The sequence below is a fragment of the Amaranthus tricolor genome, chromosome 3, assembly GCF_026212465.1.
Source record: "Amaranthus tricolor cultivar Red isolate AtriRed21 chromosome 3, ASM2621246v1, whole genome shotgun sequence".
NCBI classification, from domain to species: Eukaryota; Viridiplantae; Streptophyta; class Magnoliopsida; order Caryophyllales; family Amaranthaceae; genus Amaranthus; species Amaranthus tricolor.
The window spans coordinates 30,131,127-30,151,598 of record NC_080049.1 but is presented as its reverse complement, the minus strand read 5'-3'; the positions used below and the strand labels follow the sequence as shown (position 1 = coordinate 30,151,598).

General features: G+C 31.2%; 2 protein-coding genes across 2 annotated transcripts; both read right to left on the bottom strand.

Moving 5' to 3' along the window:
* Nucleotides 1–1,526: 1,526 nt before the first annotated feature.
* On the bottom strand, nt 1,527–5,859 carry LOC130808976 (RHOMBOID-like protein 10, chloroplastic). Its single transcript, XM_057674556.1, has 9 exons — nt 5,604–5,859; nt 4,033–4,259; nt 3,658–3,712; nt 3,498–3,578; nt 3,324–3,420; nt 3,146–3,213; nt 2,958–3,056; nt 2,465–2,506; nt 1,527–1,832 (listed from the first exon to the last, which is right to left on the bottom strand). The coding sequence occupies exons 1-9, from the start codon at nt 5,766–5,768 to the stop codon at nt 1,692–1,694; spliced, it is 975 nt and encodes a 324-aa protein (XP_057530539.1). The 5' UTR covers nt 5,769–5,859; the 3' UTR covers nt 1,527–1,691.
* A 4,653-nt stretch (nt 5,860–10,512) lies between these two features.
* Nucleotides 10,513–19,952, bottom strand: LOC130808975 (protein RETICULATA-RELATED 1, chloroplastic). The gene is made up of 8 exons (XM_057674555.1): nt 19,338–19,952; nt 16,077–16,241; nt 15,896–15,988; nt 15,703–15,818; nt 12,800–12,898; nt 12,345–12,650; nt 12,094–12,258; nt 10,513–11,160 (listed from the first exon to the last, which is right to left on the bottom strand). The coding sequence occupies exons 1-8, from the start codon at nt 19,680–19,682 to the stop codon at nt 10,875–10,877; spliced, it is 1,575 nt and encodes a 524-aa protein (XP_057530538.1). The 5' UTR covers nt 19,683–19,952; the 3' UTR covers nt 10,513–10,874.
* Between the last annotated feature and the right edge of the window lie 520 nt (nt 19,953–20,472).

Sequence of the window (20,472 nt, the reverse complement as noted above, 5' to 3'; positions counted from 1 at the left end):
TTATTAGTAGACATTAAGAATGATGTAAGTAGATATTTAAGATATTGAAAATAGGCATTAAGGATATGTTATGTAGGCATTAATATTTAATGGACTGGGCTTGAGATACAAAGAGACTAGTTGTTTATTTATTTATTTATTTTCGGCTCCTCTTATATAAGACCGTCTCACCATGAGACGGGTCTATATAATTAGTCCATTTCTTTAATTGATTACTTTAAGATTGTAAGTAATCGTTTTAAGGTTATAAGTAATCAATTTAAAACTATAAAAAGGGAATATTTTAAAATTGTAATCGATCATTTTAATGTTATAAGTAATCACTTTAAGACAAAAAGCATATATGGACCACTTCAATAGAGATGGTCAGAGCATCTCATTTGAGAATTAGTAATTTATTTTTTGCCTTTCAACACATTTTCTTAAAAATGATTATTATAGAGGAGGCAAAGAGAATAAAATAGTTCACTAGAATCAAACCCAAGATTTGTAATGAAAACTGAAAATTTACTCATACAAAAAGTGATTCTCTTCTACACATTATTAATAAAGATATCAAAAGTCTTTTTTCAAAGATATTATAAATATAGACAATTAACTATTTAAATTTAATTTTAAATATTTTCTAACATTTATTTATTTTAAAATTTATATTTTATTTAATACAAAATAGTTATTAAATTTATTGTGTAAAGCTATACAATATGATAGGTATATAAGTAAAATAATCGATCAAAAGTTTTTATTATGAAAAATATTATTATTAAATTTGAAAGGGAGCATACTTCTATATGACGATGAGAGTATTATAATATTGGCACTTCTATGAAATATCTTTAGTTGGGATCCAAATGTATTATTAATGAGGTTGAATTGTTAAATTTATCCACCGTCTCTCAAAAACACCACTTTAAAAAAAAACTCATATTTTTATTTTCTTATTAATTTGTATTAATTGTAGTATTTAACACATATATCTAATAAGTCTCTTGGATAGACCATCTCTCATAACAGTCTCTGTAAATTTATAATATAAGAAAATATATAGAAATTTTTAATTATAATTATAAAGTTTTAATTGGGGTCACATGACTTTACAATAAAAAAAATGTCCTACAAGATTCCATTGAAAATAAATAATCAACACATGCCATAAGAGGAAGCGATTCCTATTTTCAATATAAATTGTCTCATTTTCTCATTTCATAAAATTCCGTTGATTATATTTTCAAAGAATATATACAGTATATATTGTTTAAAAATAATTAAAAAGTAAATTTATTTTCAACAGTTAAGCAATATATTACATTATTTATGTCATGTTTTACTTTTTAACATGGTAAAAATTTTAAACAATCAAATTTGTTATTGGAAAATTGTTATGATAATTTTTTTCAATATATTCTAATACTTAAAAGTTAAAATATTATTCAATTTAAAAAATTTAATATTGTCATGCGATAAGACTAGTACCATCGTGAATTTGAAGAGAATATACGATGAATAATCGACATCTTGATCGACTCTTACGAACATAGTAGCGATTAATTATGCTTTCTTATAGAAGTATAAGCTATGTTGAAATGTTGATTTTGAACATTTCAACCAAAAATACAAAGGATTCTTCAGTACATCAAAAGTTTGAATCTTTGGACATCAAGAATAACATTTTTGATGTATCGTCGATTTAATCAACGAGCGTTCTTACGATTGAAGAGGTAGATAGGAGCTTTGTCGACAAACACTTTACGTCCGTCTTTAGTAGTGTAATCGTATGTCCATGCAGGACCAACTAGCCATGAGACAGCTGCTCCGCCAATCAAGCCTCCCAACTGAGATCACAACATAGAAAAGTTGAAAAGATGGTCAGTCGTTGTAAAAATATAAGGGTAAGTTCTTCAATTACTGTTTAGCTTTTCCATCATTGTGCTCGCTCGACTAGTTAGACGATCATGCCAAAGATCAATAGTTCAGATTTCAGATCATCATCATCATACCTGATATATCCCGCTCATAAAAGCTAATTGATTTCAGATTATAGTATTAAAATAGTTATCAAACACATGCACTTCTTATTTATGTGAGATTGCAGAAAATGTTTGCTAACAAGGGTCAATCGGAAACAACCTCTTTGTTATCGGTCATTACTAACAAAGGTTGTGAAAATCCGACCCCCCTTTCCCGCCTAGGTGGGAGCCGCTAAATGGCATTTGATTAAAAGGAATGGAAGCTATGAAACTAAAGAGAACCAGTTGATTGCTTTGGTAAACACTTTTTTATCCATTATTGAACCATTCATACATTAATGTGGCTTTGTTACTCCATATAGGTCTCTTACATATAGTGACTTCAACAGTTTAAATCCATGATGCAGTATCAATCAGAAGAAACAATTCAAGGAAAATAGAAACTTTTCCAAAAAGTATATTCAGGTTTATAAGCAGAGACAATATGATATACTCACATGGCCCCAGTTGTCTATCCCACTAGACGCAAGTCCGATAACCTGCAGAAAAACGGTCGATATCAAGTGTGAATAGCATTTCACTAAAACTAAATAGAAAGCAGCAATGGCTTATATTGACATGTCAGTCCTAAAGAATAGCAAGAAACATGTTAAAGTTGCATCCGAAATTCCGAATGCATCTCTACTTCCATTACTCGACTTCAAAACACATCTGAAATAGTCTAAGTTACCAACTGGCAACAAGGTCGCAGAGATCTTTTTCACACCCACAATCCTAGAACCTGTTAGATGTTGACAAATTTTTTTTTTTTAAAATAACAAAGCTAAGTGGGCATGGGAGGGGAAGGCAAAGATCAAGGCTAAGATGGACTTGAAAAAATAATACTATAAACTCAAAATAATTGCAAATGAGAATCTCTTGTAACTACCAAGACTTGTCAAATGTTCATTGTAGGTTTTAATAGACTTTGATACTGGGCAGAATAATTACCATATTCAACACAATGACTTGTGCTATATGCTTCAAATCCTGTCCACCAGATCCGAGAAGTCTTCTATGCCTCATGGAAAACACAGCAACCGAGCCAACCTACAAGGCATCGAAATTTAAGAGTCAAATATTTGACTTGCATCCAAATTTTAATGTAAAAAAAAAAAACAGAAATGGAAAAGGTTTACCAGTCCAAAAATGGCTCCTGATGCACCAACAGCAGGAGCTTTAGACAACCAATAGCTCATGGCAGAACCTGATGAAAACATCATACACGTATAAAAAATTCAATTCAAGGTATTATCTTTGACAGGAGAGATTAAGAAAAGGCAACAATCTTTCACACGGAATCTATAAGACTTTTACTTGCAACAGCAGAGGCAAAATAGATGGTGAAGAATCTTCGAGTTCCACAAATATTCTCTACAGAGGGACCAACAGAATTTAACGAATAGCAGTTCACCTGGGAACAGAAAACACCTATGATTACGGTATTTCAACATAAACTGACAATTCGTAGTCGATAGACCCATGTCATACCAACAGATGCCCAACATTTGCATGTAGAAAGGCTGATGTCACCAGCCTCCATAACTGTCCTTCATCAATTAGTCTATTCACCTGTTCATGGTTGATATGACCAGATAAAATACTTAATTAAAGGACATACATGTACAAGTTAACAATTGAAAGATCTAACCTTAGCACCCCACAGCATTAGCCTCCCTCGTGTGGCAACTTGTGCAACATAAAGCCTAAACAAAATTAAGAAAGGGAGAATGAATCCCCAAGTTAGGGAAAAAAGGGAAAGAAAAACAACTATACATCAGTCTTAATCTCTTTCCCTTTTCAGATTATTCAAAAAGCTCCAAAATATTACTGATTCTAGACAAGGTGATGCACTCTATTCATGCACAAATACTACATTATAAGATCCAACTGAAAGTTTTAAAGATTGCAATGACAAAGTTTTAATCCAACATATGGGTTCGATTATATTAGCAATACTGAACACAGTATCTATGTATGAAGTTTATAACACGAAAATTCTTAAAAATAGCTCAGCTGTACTCACAGCACATTGACAGCAAGGAGGGTACTGGTACAACGCCCCCGTAGAATGAAATTATTTCTTGATGCACCTTGTGGTGAGCTTGCTTCATCGCCTTTGTCCTGTCCTGATGATTTACCATTCAAGAAACAGAAGCATGAGGTATATGCTGTTGAGGTAACAATAACATCATTTAAACTCTGGAAAAAGTTCAATTGCTTTAGGTGTCTCCCCCATCTCTTCAATGCTCCCTTCAATCCATAACAAAGGCAAAAAAAATTACCCATGAATAGCATGTATCGTCCATAACTTCCAAAATATAAACTGACGAATACTCACAAAAATCTGACATGTACAGCATGTAGCATCAATCCAAACCATTCCAAAATAACACTCAAAAATCAGAAGCCACTTATCCCCTCTTTTAATTAAGGAAAAGTTACCGTGAATAATACAACCTGTTGTTAATTTCCCTACAATAATATCAAGTTATCAACTATTAATTAACCATGAATAATACCAACTTAAAGGGGTATTTTCCTAGAATCCCTAACATGTTAAAAATGAAACTATAGGTGATTATAAGACAAAAGAAATAGTAATTAGTTAATAAACTAAAGTTGATATTATTCTAGAAAAATACCCCTAAGTTGATATTATTCATGGTAATTTTTCCTTTAATTAAAACTCCTTCACCAACAAAATTTCACCACCCCAATGTCATTACTAGCCTCCAACCTAACGAGGGGTTTGGAAGGGTCGGATGCACGCAATCTTACCCTTAATAAAGATAAAACCAACAAAATTCGATTAACTAGGAAGAAAACGTCATGTGCAACTTCACATAAATAAGAAATGCACATAATTTAATGAGCTATTTTACTTTATTATCCTATCCCTGCCCTTTTAGCAACAATGGATTATTCCTTCCATGTTCCATCCCTCTCAATTAGCTAGAATTTTTAGGATTATTTTGCTACACTTACACTTTTGTCTATGGACTATGATCCCACAGTTTTTTCTTTTAATCTCATTACAAACCCAATATTTATGCCATCTCATCTCCACAATTCTTTGATCTACTTATTCTTTTATCCATTAAACTCCCACTAACTAGTAACTACCAACCAAAATAAATAACACAACATACAACAAGCAACAATATTCAATAGAAAATTTGTTCATTAGATAGCCTACATAGACCAAATTCGAATCTCATCTAAATCATTCCCTGAATAGCTCCCCGCCCACAAAACAAAAATCGCAAAAGCTTTATACAATTGTCTTGCACCTATATGAAGTATATTGCAAGTCAACTAGGCAATAGCAACACCATAGAGAGCCCGATACAAGACATTGTGCCGAGATCAAAGCAATACCCACTTCAGATAAAAATAATATCAACCCTTTATAAAAGAGAACAAGAGAAATTGCATAACCATTAATAAAAAATAAAACAAAAGGATTGAATAATTGACATGTTCAATCAGTGCTTAATACCTAGAGTGGTTAAAATTAGAAAAAAACATGATAGTAGCAGTACACCATTAAAGAGACCCAAAAAGAAAAAGAAGAAAGTGGATAGATAGAAGTACCTTAACCGAAGAGCAGAGGAAGAGAGAAAGACGAGGATGGCGATGAAGAGAGACGGAGTTTGAGAACAAAAAAGCTGGGTTTAATGGCGGAAAGCAATTATCTGAATTGCGGGATGATGGAAATGGAAATGGAGATGGAGGTCCTCCTCCAAAACCCAATATCATTTTTTTCTTGAGCTTTCCAGTTACAGTTTTCAATTTTCAGTTTTCAGTTCACAGATTTGGACACCAATTTTCTTTACAAATTTTACTTTTAATGATTTTTTTTTTCGTTTTAAAAAAATAATCTCTATATATATCTTTCATAATTTTAAGAAAACCATCTCTATTTTCACTTTCCTACTTTTGAAAATTTTTAATTGATCCATATTAACACTTTCATAGTATTTATTCATAATATTCAAAATGTCAAGTTTATCATCTAAAATGATATTTTAAATATCACACATTTAAAGAAAGTATTTTAAGTATGAAAAAAATATTTAAATAATTTAATTGGGATATGTATCCTAACTAAGGATTGATTTACGATAAGATCGTCTTAAATAAGAATGTGAAAAGTGACGTCCCTAAAGTAACATAGAGCGTAAAGAATCATGGGTTGGAAGTCGAATGTCATAGAGGTGATTTTGAGTCGGATCGATTTAAAATTGAATCTTGTATACATATTAATTTTTACATAATTGTAAATTAAATTTTGATGTCGGGTCAAGTTAAATTTAATTACAAATGAGGTGAACACCTCTAAGGGTGATGAAATGTTAAAATTTTTGAAATAAGCTAATAAGAAATTCTAAAGGGAACATTCATGTAACCGTCTCGAATCATGAAGGCCAACACTAACTTAAATTTAGTATTAATCAAGTGGAAGCTTAATTTTGCCAACAAAATTAAGGAGTTACTTAAAAGGTAAACCAATGTCCAAGTAGAATACTTGAACTTAAACCAAAACAATATAACAGATTCTTAACAATCTAAAATAAAGGAAAATTACAATCAAATCGAAATAAGTCCAAAATTCAAATCACATCTTTAAAGTAGTCCAAACCTAAACAAAAACTAATAGTCTCTCAAATACAATAAAGAGAACTAAACAAAATGGGAGTCATACTCTAACTCGGGTTTATCTTCCGCTCGCATATCCATTCTCCGTCGAGGTGCCATAGGAGTTTACTCTAAAAACAAAACCATTGGAAAAACATACAAAGCATAGTATTAGTAAAAGGTTGAGTATAAACACAAAAGTGTTTATCAAGTTATTAAAACCTTTTTGATTTGAGTAAATTCATTTTGAATACCTTTTCATTTGATAAATCATATTATCATTCAAACCCAGTTCAATGGTTCTATAGTCATTTTAAATTCTCATTTTTCATCATAAATCATAAGATCTCAATGGATCCAAATCAATTTCAAACTCATATCATAAGTTTGCATGGTTACTCTGTGAGTCATCCTGTGATTTGTTTGGTAGTCGGTCTACCGTCCGCGACATGTCCAGCAAGTGTAACACAATGGTAGTGTGAACAATACGCACTCAGCATTGGTAAGTCGTTTAATTATGCAGACAACATTTGCTGTGACATATGTACCTGCCATTCAGGCTAAAACATTTTTGTATATAATATATATCTCTGTAATTTCAAGAGCATTCGAAAAGTCAAAAATATTAACCTTTTTCCATATGATAAACATCTTTTATTTGCAACATAGCACACATACTTTATTTACAACATAGTAAAATCAAATCATAATCTTTCCCACATGAATAAAACATGCTTAGCATAATCATATCATCAAACATAACATTTGTATTATATTAGGGCATCATTATCATGTATGGAAATGCATATAACAAAAATTGATTAAAATTCAATACGATTTTTCAAGGAAACCACTAAATAGAATGTTTCGTTTCAATCATTCTTAAAGTAAATATAACTTAAAAATAAGAAAGTCTATAAAATCATTATGACAAGAGATTTTATAAAACACTATTTTCATAAATACGAGATAGTTTTGCCGGTAATAAAATCGATACTTGATTTACAAAATACATATTAATTCTCCAACAAGGCCTAAATTAATCAAGTCATTATAATATTTTACTTAAATTAAATTAAAGGTTATCCCACCAGATTATAGTTGGTTATCGATTATTTTCGACAATTTAGGTATATATCGTTATTTAGATGATGTTTTAAATTCCTAAGATTTGTAAACCATCTAAGTTAAACTTATTTTATACTACGAGGCAGTAAGTTATTGATACAATTATAACTTTTTGACATATATCTATTTTACTCTAACTTAATTATCAATATTACACCTTTTAATTAAATAAATGATTTTCATTAATTTGATAAATTAGTATATAATTAATAGTTAGCTTCATAAAATTATACCAAAGTTCTAGAAGTCATATAACACATTTATTAAGACATTTAAACATATAAAAGTCATGTATGATATTTTATTATTTTGTATAGGCATTTTATCTATAAATAAAATAAAATCGGTTTAAAATTATTTGAGTCCGAATAAAATGATATAAAAATTCTACGATTTTTTATAAACTATTTTTAAGGGATAGAAAATTTTAAATAACCATTATAAATCACTTGGGATATTTTTAATAATTAATGTCATTATTTTACCGATAAAATAAATAGAATTTATTTAGTGTATATTTGGTCATAAAAATCCATATAAATTTTTTTACATGTATCTACTGTTTATATAAGTGTCTCACAAAATTTTCATGTCCAAAAGATATCATTTAATATTTTTTTATATTGTACCGTTTTCTAGCTTACCGATTATTAATAACCGAGTAAAAATTATTAAGGTCCTTAAACGTCCACAGAATATTCCCAAACTTTTGAAAATATTAGTTACTATCCATATGAGTATGTGATAAAACTTTCAAATCTATATATCTTCATTTGGTAATTATTCTATATTTTACTATTTCACAATTTACCGATAAACAATTTAACGATTACTTAAAAATCATGAAAAATTCCAAACTAATTATATTATAGCCAAATCTTGTTGGAGACAGTATAATATGATTTTATTAATTATATTTTATGATCAAGAGTTTATCTAATACCATATTTCATAATAAAAGTATTTAACACCTTAAAATCCATTAAAATATTATTTTAACGATAAATTCCTACAAAAATATCCAAGAGATTTTCTTAACAAAGTAATGATTCCCATACTTTTAAAATTTATTTTAAATATTTTCCAATCTATATAACCATTTTCATCACAATAAGTTTCACAAAGTAATGTTAAACATGCCTTTAAACATACAACAATTTATAAAATCAACATGCATGATGCCTACAATAATAATACAGGTAATAATTATTCCATACTCAAAATTATCATTTTGACATCATTTTTCAAGATTTAAGAACTTCTCTTTTGGGAATTTTATTTTTAAAAACAAGTTTATACACAAATTTTTTCAATTTGTTTTTAAATTCTTTAAAAATCCCCCCATGTGACGTACCTCGACTCCAAGCTTATATAAATATTTCGTAAGCTCCCACGTAAGCTCCTATGTGTTCTTAGAAGTGGTTCCAACTTTGGGTACTTATTCTTCAAGTCTTAACTCCAACTCTTCAATTAAACATATTGTATTTATCAAAAAATCAATAACAATTTTGAATTTCTAACATGCACTTAACTTTCCTTAGTTGGAGTTGTTAAACTAATACTTGTGATGATTTTAACATATTTGGAGTATACTTATTATGTTGAGCAACATACTTAATCAAGTCCCATAATTTTACTTAAATCCTTGAAGTAAGAAAATTTATATGTTTGTTGAAATACATCTTCTTATTTTCTATTTGGCCGATTTTTATAGATTAATAAGTGATGATTTTCTTACTGTTAGAAAATTTATAATGATCTTACTTTATAGAAGGATTCATGTAAAAAAAATGTTTCACATAAATAAGTTCTAACAAAAAGTGGTGACATAAAGAAATGAATATAACTTACTCTATACTTAGTGGATTTCTCTAATTTTGGTGTCTACGGAAAGCTCTTGAAATGAAGGTTATTTTATTGAGAGATTTGAGTTTATAAACATAAATTTTCAGAAGTTTAAGATGAGTTTTTGAAGAAGATTTGATGAGAAAAGAAGGTATTTTAGTAGTTGAAACTTTGAAGGATTCTAATACTTGTTCTTGGATGAATTTGAGAGCAATTTGTTGGGGATTATCGCTGAATAAAATGGTCCGAAAAATAATGTGTTTTTGCTTGTACTATTTGCCTCTTGCATGCTTGTAATGATGCACAAGCTTTTAGTAGAACAAAAGGGATTTTGAATAGAACAATTTGTTGAGTATGTAAGTGTACAACGACTAAAAAGAGGGATAGGGGTACAACAATGGGGCTGCTGTTTGGGGCTGTTTTGGAGGTGATTTTTGTCTCATTTTGGTCTATTATGGTGTAAGAAAAATTTATCTAAGATAGTTTAAAGTTTGGATAAAAATTATTATACATGTAACAAGTTATGTAATTTGTATTTCATGTTTAAAGTCACTTGTATACATGTATGAAATATTTAATTTACTCCCATCATGGTTAAATAATCTGCTCGGATAATAATTATAATTTTCTCGAACTATTATGGGTAGTTGCTCAACTTTAAGTTTTACCTCCAAAATTTACGTTACTTGTTACGATTCATAACCACGTCACGAATTAACAAGTTTCTAATCATCGCAGAAATTTTTCAAATTACTACCATCACTAATTAAATTATAATTAGTAACGAACAAATGTATAAAAAAATTTAGATGCTAAAAACAACTAATGAAATCTCATTAATAAAAGTTGCTAAAAAATAAAAATGAAAATTAATGTGGAAGATTATGAAATCTAAAGATAAGAAATGGCTACTGTAGATTATAGCAAATGAATAAAGGTAGAAGCCAACAGGCAGACCTTTATCTTTTTTTATCACAGTAATAAAGGAATGCTACAATAAGCTGTCTCAGTGTTAACATTTCCATGGCAAAAAAACTACCTTTACAGCTCTTTTAAGATCATTTGGATCCACCATTATGACATCAATAGGGCATAAGAAATCTCAACATGTAGAACACTAAAACTGCATCAAATCCTCCTTACTCATTGCCATTGGCCGCACGGATGCTCGAGTAATCAAAGGTCGGTTTTGCAAACCATTCAAGAGCTACCTAATTATAGTTGCAAAATTGATGGGAAATATGCTAAGGAGCACTACGATGTAGGTGAGACCTTTTTCCTGACGACCCGTTTCCTTCGAGGCTTAGGTGGATCTGACTCTTTAGTAGAATCAGAGATAGTTCCTTGTGGAAGCCCAAGAAGACCGAGACCTGAGACGATGGTGTTCTTTGAAATAAACCAGTTGGAACCTTGCTTGGAAACATTTGTTTCGGGAGATCGATTGTAAGCCTTCAAAAGGTTGTCTGAATGAACAAGTGGATCAGCCTCTATTCCCAGCCATGCCAAGCGTGATGTCTCCCCGATTTGAACATTCAAGATCCTGCATTCGGCAGTATTTTTTGTTTCAACTTATTACTTTAAAATGATCAAGAATAAGTAAAAGGGATAAATCGGATTAAAAATAAATCTCATTTAACCACAATCACAAAAAATTGAAAAAAACTAAAACATCAATTGATCAAATGATGATGTGACAAATGGATGAACGATCAAATAACAGCACCCACTGTGGAGCTTTGGGCCAAAATAACCATCATATGCTGAATTCTCGTATTTAAAAAACCATATTCTATTATCCCATTGTCATTAAGTGACTCCCACTTATGCTTCCACTTAGGTGAGGTTTGGGAGTTGTATGTGTACAGGCAGTACAGCCTTATCGTTGTAAAAACAAAGGTTTCCGATTGACTCTCAATAGCAAATTCATTAACTACACATAAATAAATAGAAAATGCACATGATTTAAAGAGTCATTTTACAATCTGAAACCAAAGAACAAATCTTTGGCTCCATCAAGGATGGAAAATTTCCTATACAGGACGTGTTTGAAGAAAATAAATCATAATATTGGGATAAAAAGGGAGAAGCAGACAGTAGATCTAAGAGGAAACATTGTCTAGTTACCAAAGCACAGAACATATAAAAGCTGCAAGGTTGCATCACTTTACAATTGAAAATAAGACAGTAGTATATAATTCTCCGAAACTAGGAATCAGAGAAATTTAAATGAGGCCTCGCCCAATTTTCGATTTCGACATGACCACAACTACACAATCAAAGAGAGGATCTCGGAAATAAGATATTATTCAATTAAACACCTTCGATATCTTGCTAAGTTGCTATCATGCATTAAAGACCACATATAGCCACATAGCTCCAGATGCCATGGCAACAAAGCAAAATGTGAAAAACATAGGATTACACTTTTACAAATATGGAAGAGAGTGGGGGTCAAACGGAAAGAGCTACAGACCTCAAAGCTGTGCTGAAAAATAAGGATACTCCAATAACATCAAAGTAGCTGGACAATCCTCTATCAATACCGCATAGCATTTGATAACGCAAATTAGCATAAAGCCCAAGGAAGGCACCAGTGCCAAGTGCATTTGTCCTAACAGATGGGACTGTCACAGATAACCTAGAGATAAAGAGAACTTACAATCAGTATACGTGCACCAAATACATAAGTCAAAGAAAAGCTGAATCGAAAAAAGGGCTGTGGACCTGTCATCCTTATTCTTGGCACAGAGATTGGACAGAGCACCTTGTATTGCACCAGCAGTAAGTCCCACAAAACACAGGCCTGCAGCCTTGTAAAAAAAGGAATGCACTCTCTTTTGTATATCGAATTCTCTAAGAGGATAACTCTTTTCAAACACATTGTTTGGAAGCTTTTGCAATGTATTCTGCAAATCAAAACGGAATGTATTTCCATATGAACGGCAAGGCGCAAGTGTCCAGACAACAACAGCATTGCATGCTGCTGCTGTTAGTACATTAACAAGTGCTAAATCCCATTCCTTCTTTATCCTGCAGTTGGCAAAGAACGGAGATGAATATAAACAGCTAAAGAGCCAAACTCAAGAGAGGGAAATCAATGAAAAGAAACGAATTTTCCAAATTCCAAAAACAAAAAATGCAAAGAAAATGATGAGAAATTAAAGTTTAAGAGACACTACCTATCCTTGCGATTTTTTAACTCCCACCAAGTAGTACAACCAATAGTAGTGGCCTGTTCCAAAAGAAGTCTATATAGGAAAGCTGGATCTGCAATCATCCTGTACAAATGCATTGAAAAATAAATATACCATCATTAAATAGATAAATATATATATATAAATATATATATATATATATATATATATATATATATATATATATATAAAGAGGAAGTTCAAGTGAGAATCATCCTTACAAGAAAACCGTGAAAACCAATCTGCCTGACAAAAAGTGCTACTTTTTTACTAAAAAGGTGTTACTTTTAGGCAAAAAAGTGTTACTTTTTTTGAAAAAAAAAGATAATACTTTTAGACAAAAAAGTGTTACTTTAAGAAAAAAATTCTGAAAAAAAACGCACAATAAGGTGTTACGTTTAACATAAAAAGGTATTACTTTTCGGAAAAAAACGTGTTACTTAGTATTTATATTTTTTTTCTGAAAGTAACACTTTTTTGCTAAAAAGTGCCAGATTTTTTTTTAAAAAAAAGTAACATTTTTTTGTCCAAAAGTAACACCTTTTCTGTGAAAAAGTAACACATTTTTATTGGAGAGATTGGTTCTCACGGTTCTCATATAAGCTTGGTTCTCACTGGAACTTGACCATATATATATATATATATATATATATATATATATATATATATATATATATATATATATATATATATATATATAACAAAAAAATGTTACTTTTGTTTTTAAAAAAATCTGGCAATTTTTAGCAAAAAAAGTGCTACTTTCAGAAAAAAATATAAATACAAAGTAACAAGTTTTTTTCCGAAAAGTAACACCTTATTGTGAGTTTTTTTCAGAATTTTTTTCTTAAAGTAACACTTTTTTGTCGAAAAGTATCATCTTTTTTTCTTCAAAAAAAATAACACTTTTTTGCCTAAAAGTATTATCTTTTTTTTCAAAAAAAATAACACTTTTTTGCCTAAAAGTAACACCTTTTCAGTAAAAAAGTAGCGGTTTTTTGTCGGGCAGATTGGTTCTCATACAAAAATGGTTCTCACTTGAACTTCTTCATATATATATATATATATATATATATATATATATATATATATATATATATATATATATATATATATATATTATGAAGAACCGTGAGAACCAATCTCTCCGATAAAAAGTGTTACTTTTTCACAAAAAAGGTGTTACTTTCGGACAAAAAAATGTTACTTTTGTTTTTAAAAAAATCTAGTACTTTTTAGCAAAAAAGTGTTACTTTTAAAAATATATATAAATACAAAGTAACACATTTTTTACGAAAAGTAACATATTTTTATGTTAGTAACACCTTATTGTGAGTTCTTTTCAGATTTTTTTTCCTTATAGTAATACTTTTTTGCCTAAAAGTATCATATTTGTTTTTAAAAAAAGTACCACTTTTTTTCCTAAAAATAACACCTTTTTAGTAAAAGGGTAACACTTTTTTGTCAAGCATATTGGTTTTCAGAGTTATCATATACGGGTGGTTCTCACTTGAACATCTTCCAATATATATATATATATATATATATACACTATCTGAGTGAGAAATTGCATCCCCAACCCCCACCCCCCAAACAAAAAGCATCAATACAAGCCAGCAGGAAGCCAAATAAGGCAGTACAACAAGCAGCCTCAAACAATAAACAGACCTACTACAGAAAAGAAGAGTCTCAAACAGGCTATCAGGCTATTACAACTTATCAAGCTACTACAGAAAAGAAAAGTCTCAAACAGGTTATAACAAATAAGCAAGCCACCTATTGTCTACCTCAGAGTATCTTTCCTCACAGAACAGGCAATCCTAGCTTTAACCTCATATATGACTTGTAACAAAACATTATGAATATTGAGAACCTTTTTATCTCTCACATATGATTAAAGAAAAGTAGATATCAATAGAGCCTTCAAATAAGCTTGGCAGTAACTAGAAAAGAGGGATGTAAAATCTCCCTCATCCCCATCCCCTATCTAGCTTTACTATTTGATAAACATATGTTTAATTAAGAAATTTTCAACTGAATCAATGTTCTTGAAACATAAAGTGGGATGCCACATCACATATTTTGCCACATCAAAATTTTAAATCGTTACCCATTGAAAAGCCAGTTTCACAGACGATATTCTGATAGATATAAAAAACTATTATGCGAGTAGAACACAACCTAATAGCCAATATGTTAAGACAGTAATCAAACACACAAAAATTCCATCAGAACTATGGTTTGGTTTTATTTCATAAACATTAAAAATATAATATAATCATGAAAACATATACTGTTGTAAAACTCTAAATTTTCATAGTACAATCAAGAAATTTGCAAAGTAATATTACAATATACTGGAACTTTTTAGCTTGAACTAAGCCAAATCATTAACATCTTTTTTTCGAAGTGACCAGTTCTAGTCCCAACAGCATATCACAGATATATTGCTCACAGTTGGAACTTTTTAGCTTCGCAACAGCTAACCTACAGTCACTCAATACAAGCTCACTTCCAGTTCCCCAAAGAAATTTAAGAATACGTATGCCAGCTACTGTCAAGCATGTTTACTAGCACAAGTCCTCAGCTAATGTTGTTACAGCCATCTTCAGCACACGTCACTTAAGTTAAAACATGGGATAGTTCACTTTAGAGATAGCTATTTCTCTCTCAATCTCTATTTCTCTCAAATCTGCATGAGCCCACTCACTTGATTTTGCTTGATAAATAAACATCCAAAAAACAAGACCAAAAAGAATCTTACCATATACACTCAATTCTCAATAGTACCTATGACAAATGGGTGATGAAGCATGAGTTTTATGAGATATGTAGCACAATCATTCAAACAAATTTACACATCCTAAAAATTTATAGGAGACAATTACCTCCCAATGAATGCTCTCGATAATCCCTGCGGAAGGCCACGTGCAATAGCTCTAATTGTATTCGGTCTCGCATTAATCGCTAAAAATTTAACCAGTTGAGCAGAACTAACTAAACCCTGAAAAAAAAACACGATCAGAATCTCAAAAGTAAATTCAGGAACCAAAAGGAAGGCAAGAGTGTAAGAGTTATCACCATCTCAAAAGCTTGCCTGATCCCAGCTGGAAGATCCATTACTGTTTTCTGCCACTCATTTAACACAGCATCTAAAAATTTTCGATCAAATACCTGAATAATGCAAGAAAAAAACTTCAATTCAGAATGTATTCTTCTCTTAAAGGGAGCTGTGGCACAATCTTATTATAAATATAATAACCTCTTGCAAAACAAGCCGCCTCCTGAAAATCCCTCCCTCGTCTCCTTCATCACCATCCTCAAAATCATCAAAGTAATCATCATCATCTCCACCATCATCACCACCATCGCCACCACCATGATTGATTTTTTTTCCAATATCACCACCACCTCCACCTGTTGCTAGCTGTATAATAATGTAAATTGTGAATGATTAAGAAAATTAAGAGCCTTAACACATCAAAAGAAAAGTAGACATTCTCATTTAAAGCTCAAACGATAGAAAGAAATGAAAGCTTAAAAATTTTGATCATCAAAATACAGCAATGTAAGAGGCAAGCACGGCAAAACAAAAATCCCCAAACTCTAGATGTGATCATGGTGCAAAATCGCGGTTGCGGTTGCGATCGCGGATTACGGTAACGGATAAAATTCGGTTATCGCGGAACGGATTGCGGTTTGTTTTTAACGAGTAGAAAATTAATTTTTAAAAAATACAATTATTTAAAAACAAAATAATATGATAAATAAATATTTAAATACTAAAAAAACAAAATAATTACTTTACTATGAAAACACGTGTCAAAATTTTCAAAAAAATGAAAAGCCTGTACATTTTGCTTTTCTTACAAGCGACTTGCTTTTTCCCACTCATGACCCATCTCCCATTTGTTTTTTCATCTTTCCCCATACCTTGTCTTTCATCTTTTACCTCATTCATCTTTCAAAAACTCAAAAAAATTTGGTCCAATTTTAATTTCACAAGCTCTGCCTTCGTTTTTTCTAGGTAGAAATTAAATTCGGTAAAAATTTGGGTTAGGAAAATTTTGTTCTGCACTTACCACAACGGTAAGATTCTGGGACTCTGGGTTATTAAGATTTCATTCTGCACCAAGCTCTATGTTCAGTGAATTCAAACAAAATTCCAATGATTCTGGTAAGTTTAATGGGAGAATTAGTGATGAATTTGGTGAATCATATGAAAAAAAACTCTTTATTTTCTGTTATTCTGGGTGGAAACTCGTTAACTCGGCATGGAAACTCAAAACACGGGCTACAAACTCAAAAATCGCTCGTGATATAAGTTATTCTCCGATATGAAATGGTCAAAACGGTCGGAAAGCGTGTTGACTCGCCGTTTTTCCATACAACGTGACAAATCGTGAGTTCTCGGAACGGCTAGCTGAAAAACCGTGTCAACTCGGCCGTTCAAAGTTAACTCGGCCGTGTTTTTGTACCATGGATGTTATAGTTATAAAGAAAGAACGCCATAGTATAAGAATCATTATACCACATAATACAGGACAATGTAACCAATAAAAATATGGTGTCCTCAACTAGATAATCATACCTATGACAAATAAAACTTTCCTCTAGTTCTATTACCTCGCAATATTTCATACACCACTCACTATAACATTATTTTAGCCATTAACATATTTTATTACATTAGTAAAAATTATTAAATATTTGATACTGTTAAATAGACAAACAAGATAGGACTTAGATAAGTTTTCCTTCCACGTTTGGTGAGAGTATACATTCAAAGTTGGGAAAAAATGATGTCAAAAGTCATCATGCTATGGGTATTCGAAATTAGAGCTATCTTTACACCGACTTCTAATAAGAAATAATCAAGTTTAGAGTTTGAATGGACCCATACTTTGAACACTTCAACCATTCATACTCATAGAAAGCAAAGCAGTTATATCATGTCTAGTTTGTTTCTATTGCAATAATATTCATACCAGAGCAGTAAAATATACATTCATTTGAATCAAGATCCCCTCCCACCCCGGTGTTTGAACTTTGTACCTCAAGCGAAGCGATAGCTCCTCATTTTGCAAGGAAGACTAATTGAAGCCCAAAAATGACAAGCTAGGCCAACTCCTAGATCCCACATCAATTTAACTTGTTCTCATACCAGGTCTTATGACAAGTTAGTTACTCTATTGTACATATAGGTTTAACATATGCAAGATTCTTGGTATTAAGTCTTTTCAATATATTATTCATTCAGCTTACACATCAATATTTTAAGAATTGGCTAAGCTTCTATACTCTCTCGCACAAAAATGACAACATAATATATTTCTTTAACTTCTTGAACTGCATTCATATAGGCTACTATCATTGAGCATACAACTTTCTCCAATCATAATATCTTTCCTTGTATGGGTGCAACTCTATCACAAACATCCGAGTAATAAAACCACCAGCATGCACCGAGCATACAAACGCCAACATCTTAAAGCTGATAAAACATTTACTTCAAAACATTTAGTCCTGGCATTTTAAAATCAAAACTAGCATTCTAAACAATTTCTTTACTATTTTTATTCAAAAATCTGAGAATTCTTATTTTTAATTTGTCAAACTTCGTGATTCTATTGTTCTTCAATTTTTTAAATACTACTCTATAATATAATTAAGGTGAATTTATTACTATTCAAATTCAAATTTTATCTTAGGGTATTATAAACCATGGTTTGTCAAATTACTATTTATACTTAATTAATGAATTAGATCAAATAATCATCATGAACATGTATAACTTAATATAAAAAATTGATAAAATGTTTGGAAAATCCATCCACCAGAAACGAGGAGAGTTCATCCGCCATTTCCATTCTCTACTCGTATGCTATTAAAGAAAACTCACTCGGGATTTCCCTCCTCTCCTCATTTGTTGTCGAGGAAAAACCATACGCCATTTCCCACCTATCCTCAATGGCTATTGTGGAAAATCCTTCCGCCATCACCCTCCTCTCCTCATTTTCTATCGAAAATAATGCATCCGCCATTTGTCTCCTTTTCCCTCCATGAGAAAATCTGTAATCTATAAGCATCGCTGCATCAGTAACTTACTTGGCTGAATCTGGGTACTCCACGGAGGCTGACAAGTGACAATCAATGTTCTCCATGAATTCATACCAGAACAGACATTATAACCACAATTTGCAATTAATATTGCATATATATCTATCCATCCGTTGCCCCTCAAATTAAAATATATATATAAAAAAAAAAAAAAAAAAAAAAAAAAAAAAAAAACTACACCTTATCGAATGATGGAAATTACACACATGATGCATTCTTGGTAGGGCAACTCAAAATTCAAAACCCAATTCAACGCAATAAACAGAACATTGAAACAATAATCGTTCGTAGAGTAAATTAAAATCAGTAAACAATATCTTGCAAAAGCAATTCACAAAGGGAAAATAAAAAATTCAATATACTCAACAAGAAGATTAAGTAAAAGAATTGAAAAGTTATAAACCTCAGGGCTCAATCGAGTTTGCTTCTGAGTCATATCAAGCTTAGACTTCTCCAAAGTAACAGCACCAAACGCACCATATTTATCCTTCATAATCGGAGAAGCCATAGACGACGAAGAAGAAGTCGTCGGCGAAGCCACTAAACAACGCTCCAAGTGAAGAATCGCAGAATCCCCATCAACAGAAGGAGGAGGAGAAAGCGAATCCCTGATAATCAACGACTTTCTGTATTTTCTGGTAAGTGGGTAACAATTAACAATGGTGAGAGGGTTCATGAAAAGGGAATTATTAGGTATTTGGGTGTTTATAGGCATGATTTGTGCAGATTGAAATACAGCGTGAGACATGGTTTTTCTAGGAAAATTGCAATCAAGAAGAACAATAAAATTGAATTGAAAGTGTATATGGATGATTGGAGTCAGATAATGGGTAACAATGGAGGATATGGAGAAGTGATAACCTAGTATTCAACTCCTTAAGCTTTCTCTCTCTTCCAATGAGAGGGTATATGAGAGAGAAGGAGAAGAAAGAGGAATGGAGTGTGGGAGAGGGGTAGGTTTTTGATGGTTGTTGAAAGCCGACAAAGGGGGAAACCCAATCTCTTTTTTGGTAACTCGTTTTCTGAGTTTTACCCCATTCGACTCGGTTCACTCGCTTCTAATATTTGGTCACACCTAAAAGCCATTTTTTTTTATTACAATGTTGGTCAAGGTAAAATTGTTCAAAACAGACACGATTTATGATATTTATTTGATTTTATAACTGAATTTGATTTGACTATACATAAAAACTTAATTAACAATTATGTAAAAATTAACATGAACACAATACTCAATTTTAAACTGACGCAAAAAATTTGACTTGAAATTAATCTGATAACTCAAATGAACACCTCTAGACTGAAGGGTGAGACCAATGAAATATAACTCATAATTTTATTTAAAATAGGAAAAATTGACATTAATAATCCAACCTTTATTGATCGCCCGCTGTGAATAATTCCATCTATAGGTTACTTTTAATAATTTAACGTTTGCATTTAGTACGCTACAAATTATTCAACCTTTATTTTAATTTACTGGTAGTATACCCTATTATTACTTATTATTAGTAATTTGGTATGGTATGGTGTGGTCA

Coding starts and splice junctions, on each gene's coding strand:
- LOC130808975 (XM_057674555.1), bottom strand. CDS start 19,682: ATGTCTCACGCTGTATTTCAATCTGCACAAATCATGCCTATAAACACC. Junction 12,899..15,702: donor TCGAGAGCATTCATTGGGAG/GTAATTGTCTCC, acceptor GCATTTGTACAG/GATGATTGCAGATCCAGCTT. Junction 12,651..12,799: donor TTAAAAAATCGCAAGGATAG/GTAGTGTCTCTT, acceptor TGCCAACTGCAG/GATAAAGAAGGAATGGGATT.
- LOC130808976 (XM_057674556.1), bottom strand. CDS start 5,768: ATGATATTGGGTTTTGGAGGAGGACCTCCATCTCCATTTCCATTTCCA. Junction 4,260..5,603: donor TCCTCTGCTCTTCGGTTAAG/GTACTTCTATCT, acceptor TATGGATTGAAG/GGAGCATTGAAGAGATGGGG. Junction 3,579..3,657: donor TAATGCTGTGGGGTGCTAAG/GTTAGATCTTTC, acceptor AACCATGAACAG/GTGAATAGACTAATTGATGA.